Here is a 17,965-nt window from a genome sequence, read left to right on the forward strand (position 1 = left end):
TTAAATTTAAAAGTTTTGGGTATTCTAGAATAACAATTCGAGAACCTTTTGACTCTATATCGATTTGTACAGTTTACATAATGATACATAATGATTAGAAGCATCCGTTTACACTGAAAAGAAGGCTTCTGTAAAAATGCACGAATACCCATTAACATATTTAAATATCATCGGCCTTGTATATGGTGTTTTGAGACTTGACCAAAGGTCGATATTAATTTCGATTATTGAAAGCTGAGGTTTTCAACATCAAATTGTATCGGAATTTTATGATACTTTTAGGTAGCGATTTAGGATATATCCGTACAGCTATACTCGATGTAGAAGTGAAGTCCTAAATATTATAACACGCCTTCGCACGCTTTGTGTCTTGCATGATTCATGAACACGTTTTATATCTTTTTGATTCGTAAGCATTTTGTCGAAACCATATCGATATACGAAGTCAACAAGATCTAAAGGATAATATAATGCCAGATAATATTAAATATAGTTATTCTTTAATTTATAAATATTGCCAGTTTCTTCTTGATGATTTATTCTTTGTCAAAAAAATACGGCAAATTATTACATTTTATCCCATATATGCTATATTAATTTATCATGTTAGATTATTGTATAAATATTGATTTTATCTTGATAATTTTTTTAAAATAATTTTCGAGAAATAAAATACAAAAGACTCTCTTCTGGAGAACAGGAAAACAACTTTCCTAACTTTTTAAACGAAATTATATACTTTCTCTTACATAAATTGATTTTTTATTATAAAATATACATTTTTTGCCATTATTTTTCTTATATATAAATTTTTTCTGTTTTTATAAAATGCGTTCTATTGACCATAGAATAATGTTATATAAATGTTTAAATTTAATTTTATATTAAAAATTTTTTAATATTTTGCAAAAAATAAAATATTTTTTTTATAAAAAAATTACATCCTATAAATAATAATGTATAATAATTAAATATCAAATAACATTTTATAATTTAAAACCAACACATGTACAACAATTTAGTACATAATATATTACTACGTAAAGTAGATGCCATTGGCAAGCATGAGAAAAATGTAAGGAGCATTTGCTATGTCGCCGGACACAAATAACGCGCAGTAAATTATGAAATAATTTGCGGTGACAGGCAATTGCTGCAGCGCTTGTAAACAATTAGTAATGAAGTCTCGTTCGGTTAGGTTAGGTTTGTATGTCGTTATCATGCAAGAAAAATTAATAGCGCTAGATTTTTTCACCTGTCATGAGAGAGATCCAGTCTTTTTAACTTTTTTATTTTAATTAAATAAGGATGTGCAGAGAATAATCTTTATTGCAATAGATTACTTCAATTTCATACTTTATTTCAAACTTATTTATTTCGTGAGATTTTCAATGTCATTATAAATTTATTACGAATTGAGTAAATATTACAGAAACTCAAAAGAGAAGTGTTAAAAAACCTCTGTTAATCAAGGAAATTAAAATTAGAACAATTATAAATTTCAAGAACGGATAGAGATTTATAGCAAATTCATTAAAGCATGAATTATTTTAATTGTAATGTGGATTATTTTAATTGTATATATACTTTGTAACAATAATTTAACAAGTATAATATTACATCAAGAGAATTAGTTGCTAAAAATATGATAACTAATATGTATAAAAGTGATTTTCTTTGCTTCCAGGGCTACCCAATGAGTTGAGTGTATTTTGGCAACAATATCCATGGACACTCGGAGTGGGTTTGTGCAAAATCCGAGCATACGTCTCAGAAATGTAAGTTAAAACAATCAAAATGTTGCCAAATAAATCACAAAAAAGAGGCAAAATTTAGTAGATCAACTTTTCAAATTTTAGACTATAATTTTTAATGCAACTAGTAATTAATATTTTTGTTATACAAATTATCGAAGAAAAATTAATGAAAAAACCGTGAATAACTGAGTAACAATTATGCAAATAGGTTTTGCTAGTTAGAATTATATTCCATTACAGATACTGTTAAGCTCAAAGGTATGTAAAGAATCTACAAACAAAATGTATAATGTTAAAATAATCCTAAAATACTATTTAAACCAGTCTCTAAGTTATAAATAATAGTAGTTAATTAGTCGACACACATTTCATTACTTTACATTTAGATCACACGTAACATCTTTTGTGTCATAATTTTAAGAAACGTCTCTGTGCAAGAGGAGTGCAGAGCTTGTGTGTAACAATAATACATGTAAAAACTTCTTCTCTCTTTTATGAACTCTTACATTTCCTCTGTGCAGGTATATATATATTTATTTAAAAAAACTATATATCATAATAATTACAAAATTTAAAAATGCTTTGTACAATTTATGTCTTAAAATTTCGGAAAATATGTTTTAATTGTAAAAAAAAGTGCAGAAAATTTGCAAATTTAAACAAACAAGAATAGAAGAATATATATCATGTAGAAAATATAAGCTTACAAAATGTAATATTAAAATAACTGTTTCCTTTTCTAAGACTCATTGATCAGTCTTATAAACACTTTGCATAATTATTTCGCGAGTATAAAATTCTATTTACATTTATGTAAAATTATTTGTGCACTTTTTTCAAGGTCATCTTACGTATCAGTGTTAACGATAGTGGTGTTTTCGTTGGAACGATACCTAGCAATATGCCATCCTTTGCATTTGTATGCGATGAGCGGGCTTAAACGACCTGTACGATTCATCGTAGGCTCCTGGTTATTGGCTCTTATCTTCGCCCTGCCCTTCGCCGTTTATACCACCGTCAATTACATCGAATATCCACCAAGTGAGTCGTCTTTTGTGTTAATAGCCAATCTATTTGTTCAATCAAGTGCTCGTAAAAGTATAAATTGTAGATTTTATACGCAGAATGATATAAATACCGTCATCATTGTCGATAGCGCAAAGTATGACACAAGTGTCTAAAAGAATTGTAGTGATTTTTACATAGTGTGATAATAACTGAGTCAATAATCTCTTAAGAAGATTAACTCTCTAAAATTTTTATTTTTATAAAAAAATACACAAAAAATTCGATTATATAACGTGTATTTCTCAAGAAAAATTTAATCTAGTTCTTATATCAATTATATAAATGTATAAGATTACTTCTCAAGTATTTCAGGCTAGTTTTTTCAAAATTTTGATAGCAGTCGAGCTTTTTCATTTAAAAAATAACTAGAAATATAAGAAGAAAAGAAAGTGAGTAAAACTGGTACACATTTTTAGTGAAAGATATAAATTTGCCATTTCTATTACTTTTTTAAAGGTGTATAATTCGATGGCGATGTACATTAAACATGCTATTATTTGAGAAAGAGAACTAAGTAAATGCATGACATTTGCTAATGTAACTATGGTTGGTCTATTTGCTCATCATGAGTACACTTGCTATAGGCGAATAAATTCATTTGAAGAGCACTCTTATTTAATTAAACGATGCATTTTTCATTAAGTCTTTGATTATAGTAATTATAAATTTAGCGAAGAAAATAATTAATCGATGACTTTTTCATGGACAATGAGCGCTCCTATTATAAAAAGTATTAAACAATAAAAAAGTTATTCTTGTAAAAAAATTATAAGAAATATCCCTAAAAAATATGTCAATCCAAGAATTATAAAATAAATGAATAATAATAAAACTTGATAAGTGGAGGATAGAAAGAAATAAAGCTTCTTCTTCGATTTTGAAATCCAAAAAATCATATTTTATGTATATATTATGTATTTCAAATTGTTAGTTTCTTTTTATTTTTTGTATCTTTATTCTATATTTTGTCCATTTAAATAATAGCGAAAATATTAAAGTAACATTTATGAAGTCATCTTTTATTCTTAATAATTACAATTTTTAGGGAATATTATTAGCTTTCACACACACACACACATACATATATATATATATATATATATATATATATATATATATATTTATACATATAACATATAATTATTAAAGTTATTTCACAAAGCTTCGTGATTAAAAAACTTCGTAATTAAAAAACAAAATATAAAACTCGACTCTGCCTGAGATTAAGATAAAAGATTAGATAAAATCCATTTTCTGTGAAAGTAAAAGGCTAAATGTTTAAAAGTCCATTATTGATGAACTTGTAAAAAATAATCTGTAAAAAGAAGGATGAAAATATTAAAGAATAAAAGAAATAAAGCTTCTTCTTCGATTTTGAAATCCAAAATATCATATTTTATGTATATATTATGTATTTCAAGTTGTTAGTTTCTTTTTATTTTTTGTATCTTTATTCTGTATATTGACCATTCAAATAATAGCGAAAATATTAAAGTAACATTTATCAAATCATTTTTTATTCTTAATAATTACAATTTTTAGAGAATTTTATTAGCTTTCACACACACACACACACATACATATATATATATATATATATATATATATATATATTTATACATATAACATATAATTATTAAAGTTATTTCACAAAGCTTCGTGATTAAAAAACTTCGTAATTAAAAAACAAAATATAAAACTCGACTCTGCCTGAGATTAAAATAAAAGATTAGATAAAATCCATTTTCTGTGAAAGTAAAAGGCTAAATATTTAAAAGTCCATTATCGATGAACTTGTAAAAAATAATCTGTAAAAAGAAGGATGAAAACATTAAAGAATAAAAAGAGAAGTTCGTTTTATAGAAACATTAGACGCGTTTAGCATTTCGGCGGTGCGATTGCGTTTTGCCGCAAGTATTCAATCATTTCATTCATGAGTATATATTGAACTATATATTGTGGAAACGATCATTCATGAAACAAACTGCAATATGTACTATAGAATACCTATATGATTGAGTGAATATGTCAAATGGACTATTTCACCGCAGATTTTCGGTCACGAATCAATACGATCGGTATCGCCGATTTTGCTCACGATAACATGTATATTTTCCAATTTTAATAGCGTGCATCGACTATAAAAAATTTTAGAAAATTCGGCACTGATTTTAGAAAACTCGATGGAAAATTATTTTACAAAGATATAAATTCTTTAATCTCAAAATCAAAGATTGTTTCTAAGTTTTATTTTTAAAAATAACTTACAAAATCCTTCTATTATTTTCTATTCTATATCTATTCTATATCATTTAATTATAATTAATGTTTAATTTAATTTCTTTTTCTTACATATCTATTTATGGTAATTTTTACTAAAGTTAATTGGGAATTAACGAAACTTAATTTCTTATATAGAAGTTAGATTAAAAGATATGTTATAGCAGTAATTAGACTAAAAGTAACGCTATAGCAAGTTTATTTCTATTGTATTTCTATTTAACATTTCGATTATATTTGTCCCCCTGAGAGAGAATAGATGTTAAAAGAATATGATAGAAATGTATCTTTTGTAAAACAAGAGCTCTCACAGACATGTCATGTGCAGCAACATGATAATATCAAGGGCTGTTTGGAAATTCAATGAGAAACAGACACCGTACATGACGACAATACTAAGTGTGAGTGTAGCTGTAATTACATAGCATCAAGAGAGGCCTTTCGCGGCGTTTGCCAACATGGATGATAATGGATCATTTACGAAAATCGCGATTTATTTATCATTTGCGTCAATTTGCGCGAGAAATTTACATACTCCCGACCGCGGGGAATACATAAATCTGATGGCATTGAGAAATTTATCCTACAAAAAGATTCCACGGAAACAATAAATCTCGCAAACGTGTATTTTTCATATTAATGCGATTTGTCGCGTTTAATTCGTTTCAACAAACATGTATGCATCACTCATATTCTAATGTTTGTGATAATTCTGCAAACGCGTTAATACTGCGTATTGTTAAAGAAAATAATTTAAAAAATCAATGTCTCTCTTTCTTCGTATATTCTACTCTTGCAATATTTTTATTTAAAAAATACAAGAAAAACGAAATACCGCAGTGGTCAGCATTCGTTAAGTGCGCAACAGATATTCACGTTTGTCTGCATGATTTAATATTCATCGCGAATTTCACTAAGCTGCTAAAATATACATCGTCTTAAATTACAGCTATTCATAATTTCAATGCGTCTGAATTCTGAATCTCATTAATTTCGATGCACCTGAAGTGCGTTGTCACTTGCATCCATTTATGTCCCATATTAATGTTCCATTTTACATTTTATGTAATCAGATACGCCATTCAGTATCATATGAGAAATGAAATATAGTTAATTTTTTTGTGTAATATATATTGAATAATTATAATTGTCAACAAATTTTTGTTTCAAGAAAATATACATGCATAATGTTTCGCATTAATATATTTTTTTATAAATTTTGTTAATAAGAGAGTTTTCCCAAAAATATTTAAATTAAATTAAAATTAATATTTAAATTGAATATATTTATGTTGTATAAATATTAATTTTTATGAATATTTGATCGCAAAAACAACTTTTGTTTATTTCCACGTGTTATCCACGTGTGATGTGACAAGTGTGAATTATTGCTTCAAATTATACCTTTAGTGAACCCCATTTAAAATGATTTAAATACGTTTTATTCAACTGCACGGATAAAACGTATATGTTCATTTGTGAATTGATTAGTCAGAATGTTCCAACATTTTTGTATTGATAGGATTTAAGGAGAAACTAAATAAATCAGCTACGACAAAAGTTAATAAATTTAATACATTTCGATAGTCATGAATTTGATATTATGCAGAACACTTTTATAATCTACAATATGCACAATAATGGCTTTACGAACAATAGTATACAAAAGTTCTTATATTAATAATTTAATGTCATTTCCTTTTTTAAAAAATTTCTTTGGTAGGACGTTTCGACAATAACTGTTGTCTCTTCAGCCACCTTACATTAATCTGTTATAAAATATAATAAATTATCATAACTAATAAAGCAATAAAATTAAAATGAATCACATCTGTCAAATTACTTACATAAATATATAATGAAACAAAAACTGAAAACTAATGTGTCACTCCATTTTAACTATTAAAACTTGATTTTGATTTTTTTGAAAACTGATTATTATTTATGAGATGTTAATATTGAACTGGTAAAGGATGTGTAGTGTGTGTTGATTTTATATATAACTGTCGACCTTTACATATTTGTTTTTCTGTTTTTAAAAATATACTAGGAGACAGTTAAGAATTTTGAATTATTGAAGGAATGTTTAATAATGGAAAATATATTTTATCTAACAATTCACATTCTTCTTGTAAATTTAGACCTTGTTTTTGTTGTTTAATAAAAATGGTTTCACCGATGAATCTTTTATAATAATGTGTTTCATGATCTAAGATTTTAACTTTTTCCCATGCAAAATCATGGTTTTTTTCAATTCGATGTAAAGATATGACTGATAAATTTTGTTGTTTTTATGTTATTCCTATGTTCCTTAATTCTCGTTTTCAACTGCCTCTTAGTCCTATGTACGACGCATCACATTCGCTGCAATTAATTCTGTAAATTACATTATTGACATTCTCTCTGGAAGTCACATCCTTATGAACTTTAATAAATTTGTTTAATCTGTTGATACATTAAAATCCGTAGAATACCCAGACCCTCTAACAATTCCATATACCTCTTCTAACAAACTTTTTATGTATGGTATAGTGATGAACTTTTTCTCTTTCACTCTTTTTTCAATTTTATTTATATTTTCTGATTGGTTTAATTTAGTATGTATTAAATATTTGATTCTGTTATGTATGTGTTTAAAAATGAACTGCAAATTGTAACCGTTATCTAATAGTGTGTCAATGCAAAATTTCAAATTATTTTGTTGAAATCTTGGATATGACAGTAACATAGCCCTGTCTAAACTGTAAACAGTTCCTATTTTATGGCAGATGGGATGATTTGAGTAGAAAGAAAGGTATTGTCTCGAAAATGTATTTTTATGAAACCAATCAATAACTATTTCATTATTACCTATATAAATTTTTAAATCTAAAAAGTTTAAACATCTGTTGTTTTCTGTTTCATGTGTGAATTTAATCCTGTCGTGGTATGAATTAAAAATGTCAATAACATACTTTATTTTGGTTTTTGAAGTGATCATTAAAATGTCATCAACATATCTGTAGTAAATTGAAATGCAATGATTTAACTTGAATAAGGCTTTATTTTCTATATCCTGTAATACTATATGTCGGCTATAATCGGCGACAGTGGTGATCCCATTGGTGCACTTTTATAATTTTTCAAAATATAAACTTTATAATTAAAGTTTCGTTTAAAAACTCATGCTGACATGACGTGTCTCCTTGTTTGTGTTCATCTCAAAATTAATAACCATTGTTTTTAACTAAGTGACATATTTAATTATTCCATCATTAAGTTCTACCTTTAAACATGTCCCATTGGATTCTTTCTTCTCTTTCTTAATTTACGTTTACACTTGAAAAGGACCACAACCATATGGTCGAAACGTCGTGTAAATAAATTGAATAATTTTGGCTAGTCAGGTCGTTTTTAATTAACCCGTTCTTTATAATTAATTTACGAATTAAAAATTTGCCCTGCAGAATTAAAATATTTATTTTCACGAATTGTTGTGTTCAGCCATTATAAAATTTTTGTGGTACAGTCACCATAAAAAAGTTAGCTCGATATAAAATAATATATTTACACTTTGCAGATTAAATTATATTCTAGAGCGTAAATTTTCATTTTTACTCACAAATTAATTAATAATTTTATATTTTAAAAGATTAAAAGTGCTTTACGCAATCATATTCATGAATTTCGAAATGTAGTTGATTTATTAACTCTTGACGATGATCCGTCCAGTTCGTTAAACTTTTTAATTCAATAACTGTAATATATAGTTAAAAGAATATATAACAAAATTCTCTCTCTCCAGTTGTCTGTTCTGTGAACGACAGAATTTATATATCAAGATATTAAATTAATAAAATTAACACGTTCTCTAAAAATTCGATAAATAAGCTTCTTAATCAATTAATCTTAATGTGTGACTATTTATAATTACTTAATTTTAATCATTCACGTAATTGAAATTTTATGAAAGAAATATCCTCATCAAAGAGAATATTAATAAATATTTTTTTCAAATTTTATATCAATAAGTGTTTTCATGGATAATATAAAAAATTTTTGCCATCTCTCACTGAATAAAAAAATTTTTAATTTTACATTTTAAATTGTAAAATATCGAATAATAAAATTCTGAAAATTCATATATGTATAATTGATTCATAAATATTCACAAATTATATTAATTAAAAATTATTATAATTTACTTTTGTGAAGCTTACAGAAAAAAAGGAAATAAAATAATCTAATACAGTAAGTTAAGAAACACGTGTTTCCGACATTTACAGGATCCGGTCGCTATTCTGAGGAGTCAGCAATGTGCGCTATGTTGCTGCCCAACATGCCCAAGTTCCCCCTTTATGAGCTCAGTTGCCTCATATTCTTTCTCGTGCCGATGCTGTCTATAGCGGTGCTTTATGTGAGAATGGGTCTCCGAATACAAAGCAACGGCCTCGGGCATAGCATCGAGGGCTCCGTTCACGGAGAAACAAGGCAGGCTCAATCACGGAAAGCCATCATCCGAATGCTCAGTAAATTTCTATCTTTTTCGGATTACACACGCACACATATACATAGAAACATGCATATATATGTACATGCTACTCGTAGGGAAATGTAGTACACACAACACTTACGTAAGCTACAATATACCTCATAGAATTTATTGCATCGCGTTACATTTTATTTCGATCGTATTTCGTTTTATATCCTTGAGCCCCCGCAATACTTTATTTCGAATCGTCGTGTTTCGTAAATTTCACAAAATAAAATTTTGCATCACTGATTGATTCGTTTACTACTAATATAATATCATTTATTACGCAGAACAGAGAATAAATTAAACTCGATGCGAGACGATCGTGGATTATTTTTAAAACAACATTGCTTTTTAAAATATTGCATGACATGCATATTCAAATTTTTCTTTCTATATATAAATATGTCTTCTTAAAATTAAAATTTGTATTCGTTCATATACGTACAGAAAATATAAAGAGAAAAAATATATATAAATAAATATATTTAAATAAATGTTACACTTCTGATAAAAAATATTTCCACAGAGATTGCTGTTGTAATTTTTCTTCCGTTTTGGAAAAAATTTATAACTAAATTTTAAACTTCTATATATTAATCTATTCTGACATTATTTTAAGCGTATACATTACAAGGAGTTATATTGCGAATACATGACTTTCGTTAGGTGAAACTAGCTATTATGGGGATGTCAAATTCCGGGAGGTAACCGCATGATATTCATTTTCGTGTAGGGGGTCCGTGACAGAAGATGTTAAAGTTTCAGTCATCTATGCAATAACATAACTTTAGATGATATTCAGTCCAATAAGCTGCATTATTACATTGCATTAAATGTGGTAACATTAGTTTCATTTCACATCAGCTTCACACGACAAGCGTCTACCAACAGTTCATTTTTATGTTAACTTTAAGTGAAGAATTATCATATTTTTTTTCTTTGTATGAAAATTACTCTTGTGGTTAATTTTTTTGCATATAATTCATACAATTTAAAATTACTCTTGTGGTTAATCTTTTTGCATATAATTCATACAATTTAAAATTAATATTTGTAGATAATTATCAATGAAACACTTGTCCAAGATTATTATAAAGTACAGATCACGAAAGCCTGACAATTTTTTAATGAAATAAATAAATGAAATATAATTTAAATATTTATTTCTTGTTAGATAGTAATAGAATATAAAATGTCATTTGAATATATTATTTAATCTTATTTAAAAAATTTTTTTTAAGTTAAATATTTAAGTTATATTTTATTTTGAAAAGCATTAGGTTTTTTCATCATTATTCATTCATTTTGAAAATCATTCCGTGACTCACTCTATATTTAGTTGTTTGTTTAATATGAATAGTTTTTGTTTAATTCCGCAAAAGATATCTTAAATATACGTAATGCAACATTCAACATACATATTCTCTGTAGCACATTCAGAGAAAAATAATTTATCCTTTTATAAAGAACTTTATAAAAGGATAAAACATTGCTGATCGCAAACGAAAAGAAATTCCAAGAATCTACAATTTCTCATTGAATGCGTTTAAAAAAAATATGACTTACATCAGAATAATAAATATAAATATTAAAATGATATTAAAATAATAAAATTATATAAAGAGCTCCGATTAATAAATAAGTAAATAATAAAGAGGCAATAGGAGCGAGGAGATGTGAATATAAAATTGTAAGTTTTTTATATATAGATGATATGTCGCAATTGTATTGACATTAAGTACATTAGTAACATTCTATAGAATGACGAAAATTACAATAAAGATTTGAACGTTTCGATTCATGTTTTGAATCCTCTTCAGCATAATATATAAATTAAATAAATGAATTATAAATAAAAACGAAATTAATGATAAAACATCGCATAATAAAGGCGTAAGACATGTGTGAACATAAAATCCGTGATCGTATTCGCATGATTAAAAGGATCACTGCCTCAGAACCGCTGTACATATTTATCGCATGTTAGTTGTATAAATTACATATATATAAAACGATCCAACTTATTCGGCTCTTTTTTTGTACGGCTTGCATAATAATCCCGCGAGGCAATTCTCCGAGGTTTCCAGACCGAGGGAGGTATGCAGTTAGATTGAGGGGTTAAGTAGGATATGCACTCTGTTTGTGTGTTGTTGAATCTATGGTATATATATCGCGACAACTGATGTTTAACTTGTGGTTATGCCGATGGTACAGATGGTAATATTACTAATGTACTTAATGTCAATACAATTGCGACATATCATCTATATATAAAAAACTTACAATTTTATATTCACATCTCCTCGCTCCTATTGCCTCTTTATTATTTACTTATGATATTAAAATATAAGATTTCTCTGATTTTTATTCACATGTATTTTGATTAATGAAGCATGAAAAAAACAAGTAATTTTTATTGATAATTTTTACTTTCATTTGACATAAATCAGTAATTTAATTAAGTTATATTGTTTTGTTTTGCTTAATACGAAATTCATATTTTAAGCATTAATTTTAAAATTAATTAATTAAGATTGAATCGTTAAATTTATTTATTAATTTAATTATTCCCAAGAAGAAAAGTTTTCAAATATTTTGCATATTTATTACTTGTTTCTTCGAGAATCGCAATTATTCAGAGGGTATCAGTAATTGTGGTATAAATAAAATAAAGGTGATTTCTCTTGCAAATGCAAATCGAAAATGTAGAATCAAATTACACACAATTATTTCTGCATTCTTCGTGTTTGTAAACAATGTCACGACTTGATATGGATCAAAGCAACAGGTTTTAATAATGCATTTGTTACATTAAATTACAAATTACTGAAAATGTCGCTCTTTTTGTCGCATACAATTTGTTATTCGATGAATTAAAGAAACATGAATTGATAATATGTTCCAAATCTTCACTGCTTCGAATTCCTACAATATTATTTTGTAATTAAAGACAATTTCGATTATTTAGCAAACTATTTCAATATTCAACGGATCTTTAATATCAATTTTCTCGAAAATAAAACCTTATATAAAAAAATGTCATTTTACATTTTCGATTTGCATTTGTATGAGGCATCACCTCCGCATCATGTGTACTACGATTTTCGATATACTCTCTATATCAGTATCATCTTTCTATGTCGTGTTTGTAAACTGTGATGTCGTGCTGAATATTCCCACGAAGATAAGAGGATCATTTGCGGTATCGTTGCATCGTATCGATTAATCATCAAGCTGCTTCAATTCTATATTTCCTTGACCGTAAAGATAACACGGCTCAATTAAAAAAAAAAAAAAACAGATTTTATGTATTGACGTAAATTCGCCGATTCGTGACATAATATTATCTATGAGATATTTAAGCTTGACGATATGTAATAAATTACGAAAATGCATGAAAAAACTTGTCCTATGATCATTCAGAGCTTGACTCATTTTAGACCGTCGGTACAGTTAATTATTCATCATTTTTTAGGAAATAATGAAAAAGAAATTATAATAATAAAATAATTTTGAATGCTCGCATGCGCGACACCTCGTTAGAAGTGGTTTTTACGTCTTGTTACTGATTTCTCAAAAGTTATTGACAAATATGTCACATGTCGAAAAGATACCCGAATATTGTCAATGATAATTTGTCGAGATACTTGGTGCATCCAAAGTGTAAAATAAAGCGTTATGACACGAGTACAGCAATCGACCATATGCATATTGTTCTTACACATACACATGCACACACAAGTGTAATAGTATGTCTAATTAAATTTACTTAAGTAAGTCTAAGGAGTTTGTTATTTTCATGGAAGAGAATAAAATCTAACTTTATATAATACTTGATATATGTATATTCAAGAAAGATTAATTTATAATCTTTTTTTAATAATAATAACTTTTTAATTATAAATAAGTGCAATTAAAGAATCAAACAAATTTTTGGAAACTTTTTAAACATTGTTTAACAGAAATGCTATATCGAAAAAAATGAATCCAATAATTGGAGGCATTTTGTAAATATAAATAATGATACATTAGTGTATATTTCCCGAATCAATATATTTTTAAAATAAACGAAGGAATTTTTAGCGCGTATATGAAGATTTTAATCTTTTACTCTGAAACTTTTTAAATACAATTTAAAATATGATTCATGCGCGGTTAAAAATTCATATTAAAAAATTAGCCAAATTCATTCTACGATAGATAGATAGATTTTATTCATCAGCATATAAATTCTTTCTACGATATTTATCACAAATACACATAACACATATCACACATACATATATAATACACATATGTCGTATTTTTCACCGCTTCGTCCGTCAATTTCTTTCTTAATACAGTTATAATTTTTTTACATAAAAATTTGCTTATTATATATATTCTGAATCTCGAGCCTGAACCATTTAACCTACAATTATATTTTATATATCCTATAAATCTTATCTGACCCTACTTACTTTTTATTTAGGACAATTTGGAATACTGAAAAGATATCGATCAAACATTAAATTCTTCCATTTTCAACGTTTTCTTGAATATCTCGCTACTTTTAAACTATGGAAACAGTATAAATGGAACAAATATCACGAAAATATCAGGAAAATAAAAATTTATGTGTTTGTATTGCGAGTGATAATTTTTACCGTCACAATAAATTATTTGCAGATTCATGGAAAATTCTTCTGATAAATAATAATTTTAGCGAATTAAATTGTTTGGAAGAAAAGAGCTCTTATTTTCTCTATAATTTTGTTCAATTAAGAGAAATCTCACTTTAATAAACATTTATTACTTTATATATCTAATAGAATAAAACATTTGAAAATTAAGTTTAAGAAGTCAATCAGTCAAAGTCGTAGCTTTTATATTTTTATATTATTTTATTTTTCATAATTCTTTACGTAATATGCTTGTACCTTCCCCCAGCCTTGCAAAATAGCGAAACGTGAAAGATATCGATGGCACTTTATTTCACAGGTGCTGTCGTAATAACATTTTTTATCTGCTGGGCACCATTCCACGCTCAGCGCTTATTATACGTGTATCAGGTGTCGGCCTTCAACGACATTAATGAGTGGTTATATCCACTGGGCGGTTGCTTGTACTACTTCAGCACAACCGTGAATCCGATCTTATATAACGTGATGAGCGGCAAGTACAGGATGGCGTTCAAGAAAACACTTTGTTGTACTCCGACGAGTCCTACTATCACGAGGGACGATCTTAGCAGCATGAGAGATAGCACGGCATGCGGTTGCGGATCCAGAAGGGGATCCCAGGTGGTCCGTGTAAGAAGCGTACATTATCAACGTAGCATTAAGTAAGCACACGTGCGATAATTTACCGCGTTAATCCTATCATTATCGAGCTTACCGTTTGCTTGTCGAGCAAAAATTTTCCAATTTTTCTACAAATTTTCCTGAAATCTTTTAGAAAGATTGTTCAATGTTTAGATATAAAAATTAAAATGTGTGTTTGTTGCATTTATAATTTTAAAGCTCAATTCTACCGATACTTTTTGAGACTCCTCAGCAAATAACCTCGCGTAATCTCATAATTAATCCATCAAAATTAAAATAATCGTGATATTTGCTCACTTTCAGATGCAACATGTTGCTTCGTTCGCCGACGAGATTACGTTACGACGACGAGGATTACGAGGGGAGTCACTGCAACGCGGAGAGATCCTGCGATGTCCTTAGTCCTGACACGCGGCTACAGGACAGGAGTAGATCCTCGTTCCTCGTTCATTCGAGTAACGGTAGGACCAAATATTTGTCGAGCGAAAAAAAAACGGAGGATGGCATCGCACAGATGACCGCGGCAAATGAGACGTGTATCTGATTTTCGGCTTATTTTAACGGAAAGAGAAAGAAACATTATGGCGCAAGAATCGTAAAAGACACTCCTCGGACTGGATAAAAAAAAATTACCGTATCGCTTCTGCGTATAAAACGAGGACCGACTGATGTGCAGATTAACGGAGAACGTGCATTATCCCACGCGAGAAGGACGATTATCGGAGGAGGACATATCGTGATATTCTCTTCGAAAAAATATATCCGAGGAAGGGGATTTTGTGCAAAGTAATGCTTTGCTAAAGCAAAGTTATCAAGTGTCCGTGGAAAATATTACGAGTGTCGCGGAAATTGACAACAATTATATTTATTTGTTGTAAAACGGAGATATATATATATATATATATATATATATATATATATATATATACATATATATTGTGCAATCGAGTAAAGATAATAAAAAAACTTTGCGGCACGGAATTACAATAATTTCATAATTTATAATAAGTTAATATGCGCGCTTCAGACGGAAACTTATAAAGAAAATGTGCGAATGGCGAAATCGAGTTGTATAAGATGAGATCCAAAACATTTAACTGAGATAATACATAATAGAATAGATGATAAAATATATAAATAAATGTTTGTTCTAAGTGCAAAAGACTGAAAGAAATGAAAGAAAATCAAGGACGTATTGGCAAATATCTGCGATCTTAAGCAATAATAATTGATGCGTTTCAAGTTGACTGTAAAAATAATTTATAAATGAATGTGTAACCGTTAATCTTCTGCATATAATTTAGCAGTATCAATATATAAAAAGTATTGTAAAATTGCATATTTGGGCAATTTTAATTTCAATCATTTTTCAATATTACTTTTATTTGCAATATCTCTGAAGGCAATTATAACTTTAAACTATAAACACCCCCACACATGATATTCCATATCTATTTAACGTTTTATATATTTCTATTGTAAATGATAAACAATTTTATGAATAAAAATACTATACAAATTAATTTTTTTATCAATAAAATATTATAATTCTATTTCGCTGTTTGTATAGCTTTTTCGTAAAACAACTAAAAGTTATTTATTCACACGTATGTTTGCTATCGTTATCATAATTTTCGAACGCAAAAAGATGAAAAAAATTATAGGATTGCACGGAAAACGGATAGTCTTTCAACAAACAATCGTAAAGTGATATATTAATGCGTCGACGGAGAACAATCCTCTTTAGAATTCAAAAAAAATAGCACCAACACCTGAGGAATAAACGCGTGATAATGAAATGCGGAAAGCAAAGAGAGTAAAAGGAACGCGTGAACTTCTTTGAGAAATCTTAAATTTTCAATTGTGAAAAGAAATATACATGTACCTTTTGAGAGAAGATTTCCAAAGAGAAGAAGAATACATAAATATATATGATGTGTCGCACCTTGATGGCAATATCCTGCCAACGAAATAGATAGTACCTTCGGGAACTCGATCAACAGCGCGTTTTATAAGTATACGTGTAACGTTCCAATCAAACTACCTCTTGAAAAGAAGCTTTTGCAGACTGAAACTTTAAGTCTCGCGATTACAGTGCAACTTCCAAAAGGAGCTTACGAGCTTGTCTTGTTTTTCGAATAAATAGAGAGAGAAAGAGAGAGGGGGGGGGAGAGAGAGAGAGAGAGAGAGAGAGAGAGAGAGAGAGAGAGAGAGAGAGAGAGAGAGAGAGAGAGAGAGAGAGAGAGAGAGAGAGAGAGAGAGAGAGAGAGAGAGGATAGAAAAGATATAAGATCAAATTATGCGATTCACGTATCCCCTGTCCGTCCCTTCGTATGATTATCGGTGATTTTATCGTACAATCAGGAATTTTCATTTCCCTAATTCAATGCCTCTTCTTTTCTCCTCCTCATCTATCTAAAAAACTGTCGCCGAGATGTATCGATTATCGAGATGTATCGACGTTGATACCCTCCTGTATACGTACAGCAGCAGCAGAGTAGATTCTTGTGTTATTTGGTTGTCTACTCATCTGCTGATTGATAAATAATGATTGATTGAAAATTCTCTTATACCATAGAAAACTATTCCGCGATTTCCACACGTGTACTATATGTCACTGAATCGACTTCGTTCAAACACGAGAATACATTTCTGATTTAATAATTTGTGTGAATGTAACGAGAGATCTAAATAAATAAGATACTTTGCTTTCTACAGTAATTGTTTCTATTTATTTGTTGATTTGTAAATAATACCTATATTATAAAGTCATTTAGTTTAAGGAATTAACATTTCAATAAATGACGTCATGAAACAATAATGTGACGTAATATTATAATACAGTTGATATATATCTGGTTGTTCTTCATATTGCAAATTCTCTGCATTGCAGAGATCTCTCACATCTAATAATAATTTTAAAGTAAAATATGATGACAGAATTTGTTGAAACATTTGATAATGTCATTCATTGTCATTGAAAGCAATTACAAGCAATTTCAGCAAACATGCTTGAATACTAAATAAAAATTGTGGATTGT

At 28.2% G+C, this 17,965-nt stretch overlaps 1 protein-coding gene across 2 annotated transcripts in view; it reads left to right on the forward strand.

Moving 5' to 3' along the window:
• LOC140669590 (neuropeptides capa receptor-like) overlaps positions 1 to 17,086 on the forward strand; it is a 28,414-nt gene extending 11,328 nt beyond the window's left edge. Inside the window, exons 2-6 of one of the 2 annotated variants that reach the window (XM_072899584.1) lie at positions 1,688 to 1,778; positions 2,599 to 2,798; positions 9,371 to 9,613; positions 14,602 to 14,944; positions 15,228 to 17,086. In XM_072899584.1, coding sequence (XP_072755685.1) covers positions 1,688 to 1,778; positions 2,599 to 2,798; positions 9,371 to 9,613; positions 14,602 to 14,944; positions 15,228 to 15,468 — 1,118 coding nt within the window. In that variant the 3' untranslated portion in view covers positions 15,469 to 17,086. The remainder of the gene's footprint in view (positions 1 to 1,687; positions 1,779 to 2,598; positions 2,799 to 9,370; positions 9,614 to 14,601; positions 14,945 to 15,227) is intronic. The other variant, XM_072899585.1, reaches the window with a different exon arrangement.
• The last annotated feature ends 879 nt before the right edge of the window (positions 17,087 to 17,965 follow it).

Source organism: Anoplolepis gracilipes, chromosome 9 (assembly GCF_047496725.1).
Source record: "Anoplolepis gracilipes chromosome 9, ASM4749672v1, whole genome shotgun sequence".
NCBI classification, from domain to species: Eukaryota; Metazoa; Arthropoda; class Insecta; order Hymenoptera; family Formicidae; genus Anoplolepis; species Anoplolepis gracilipes.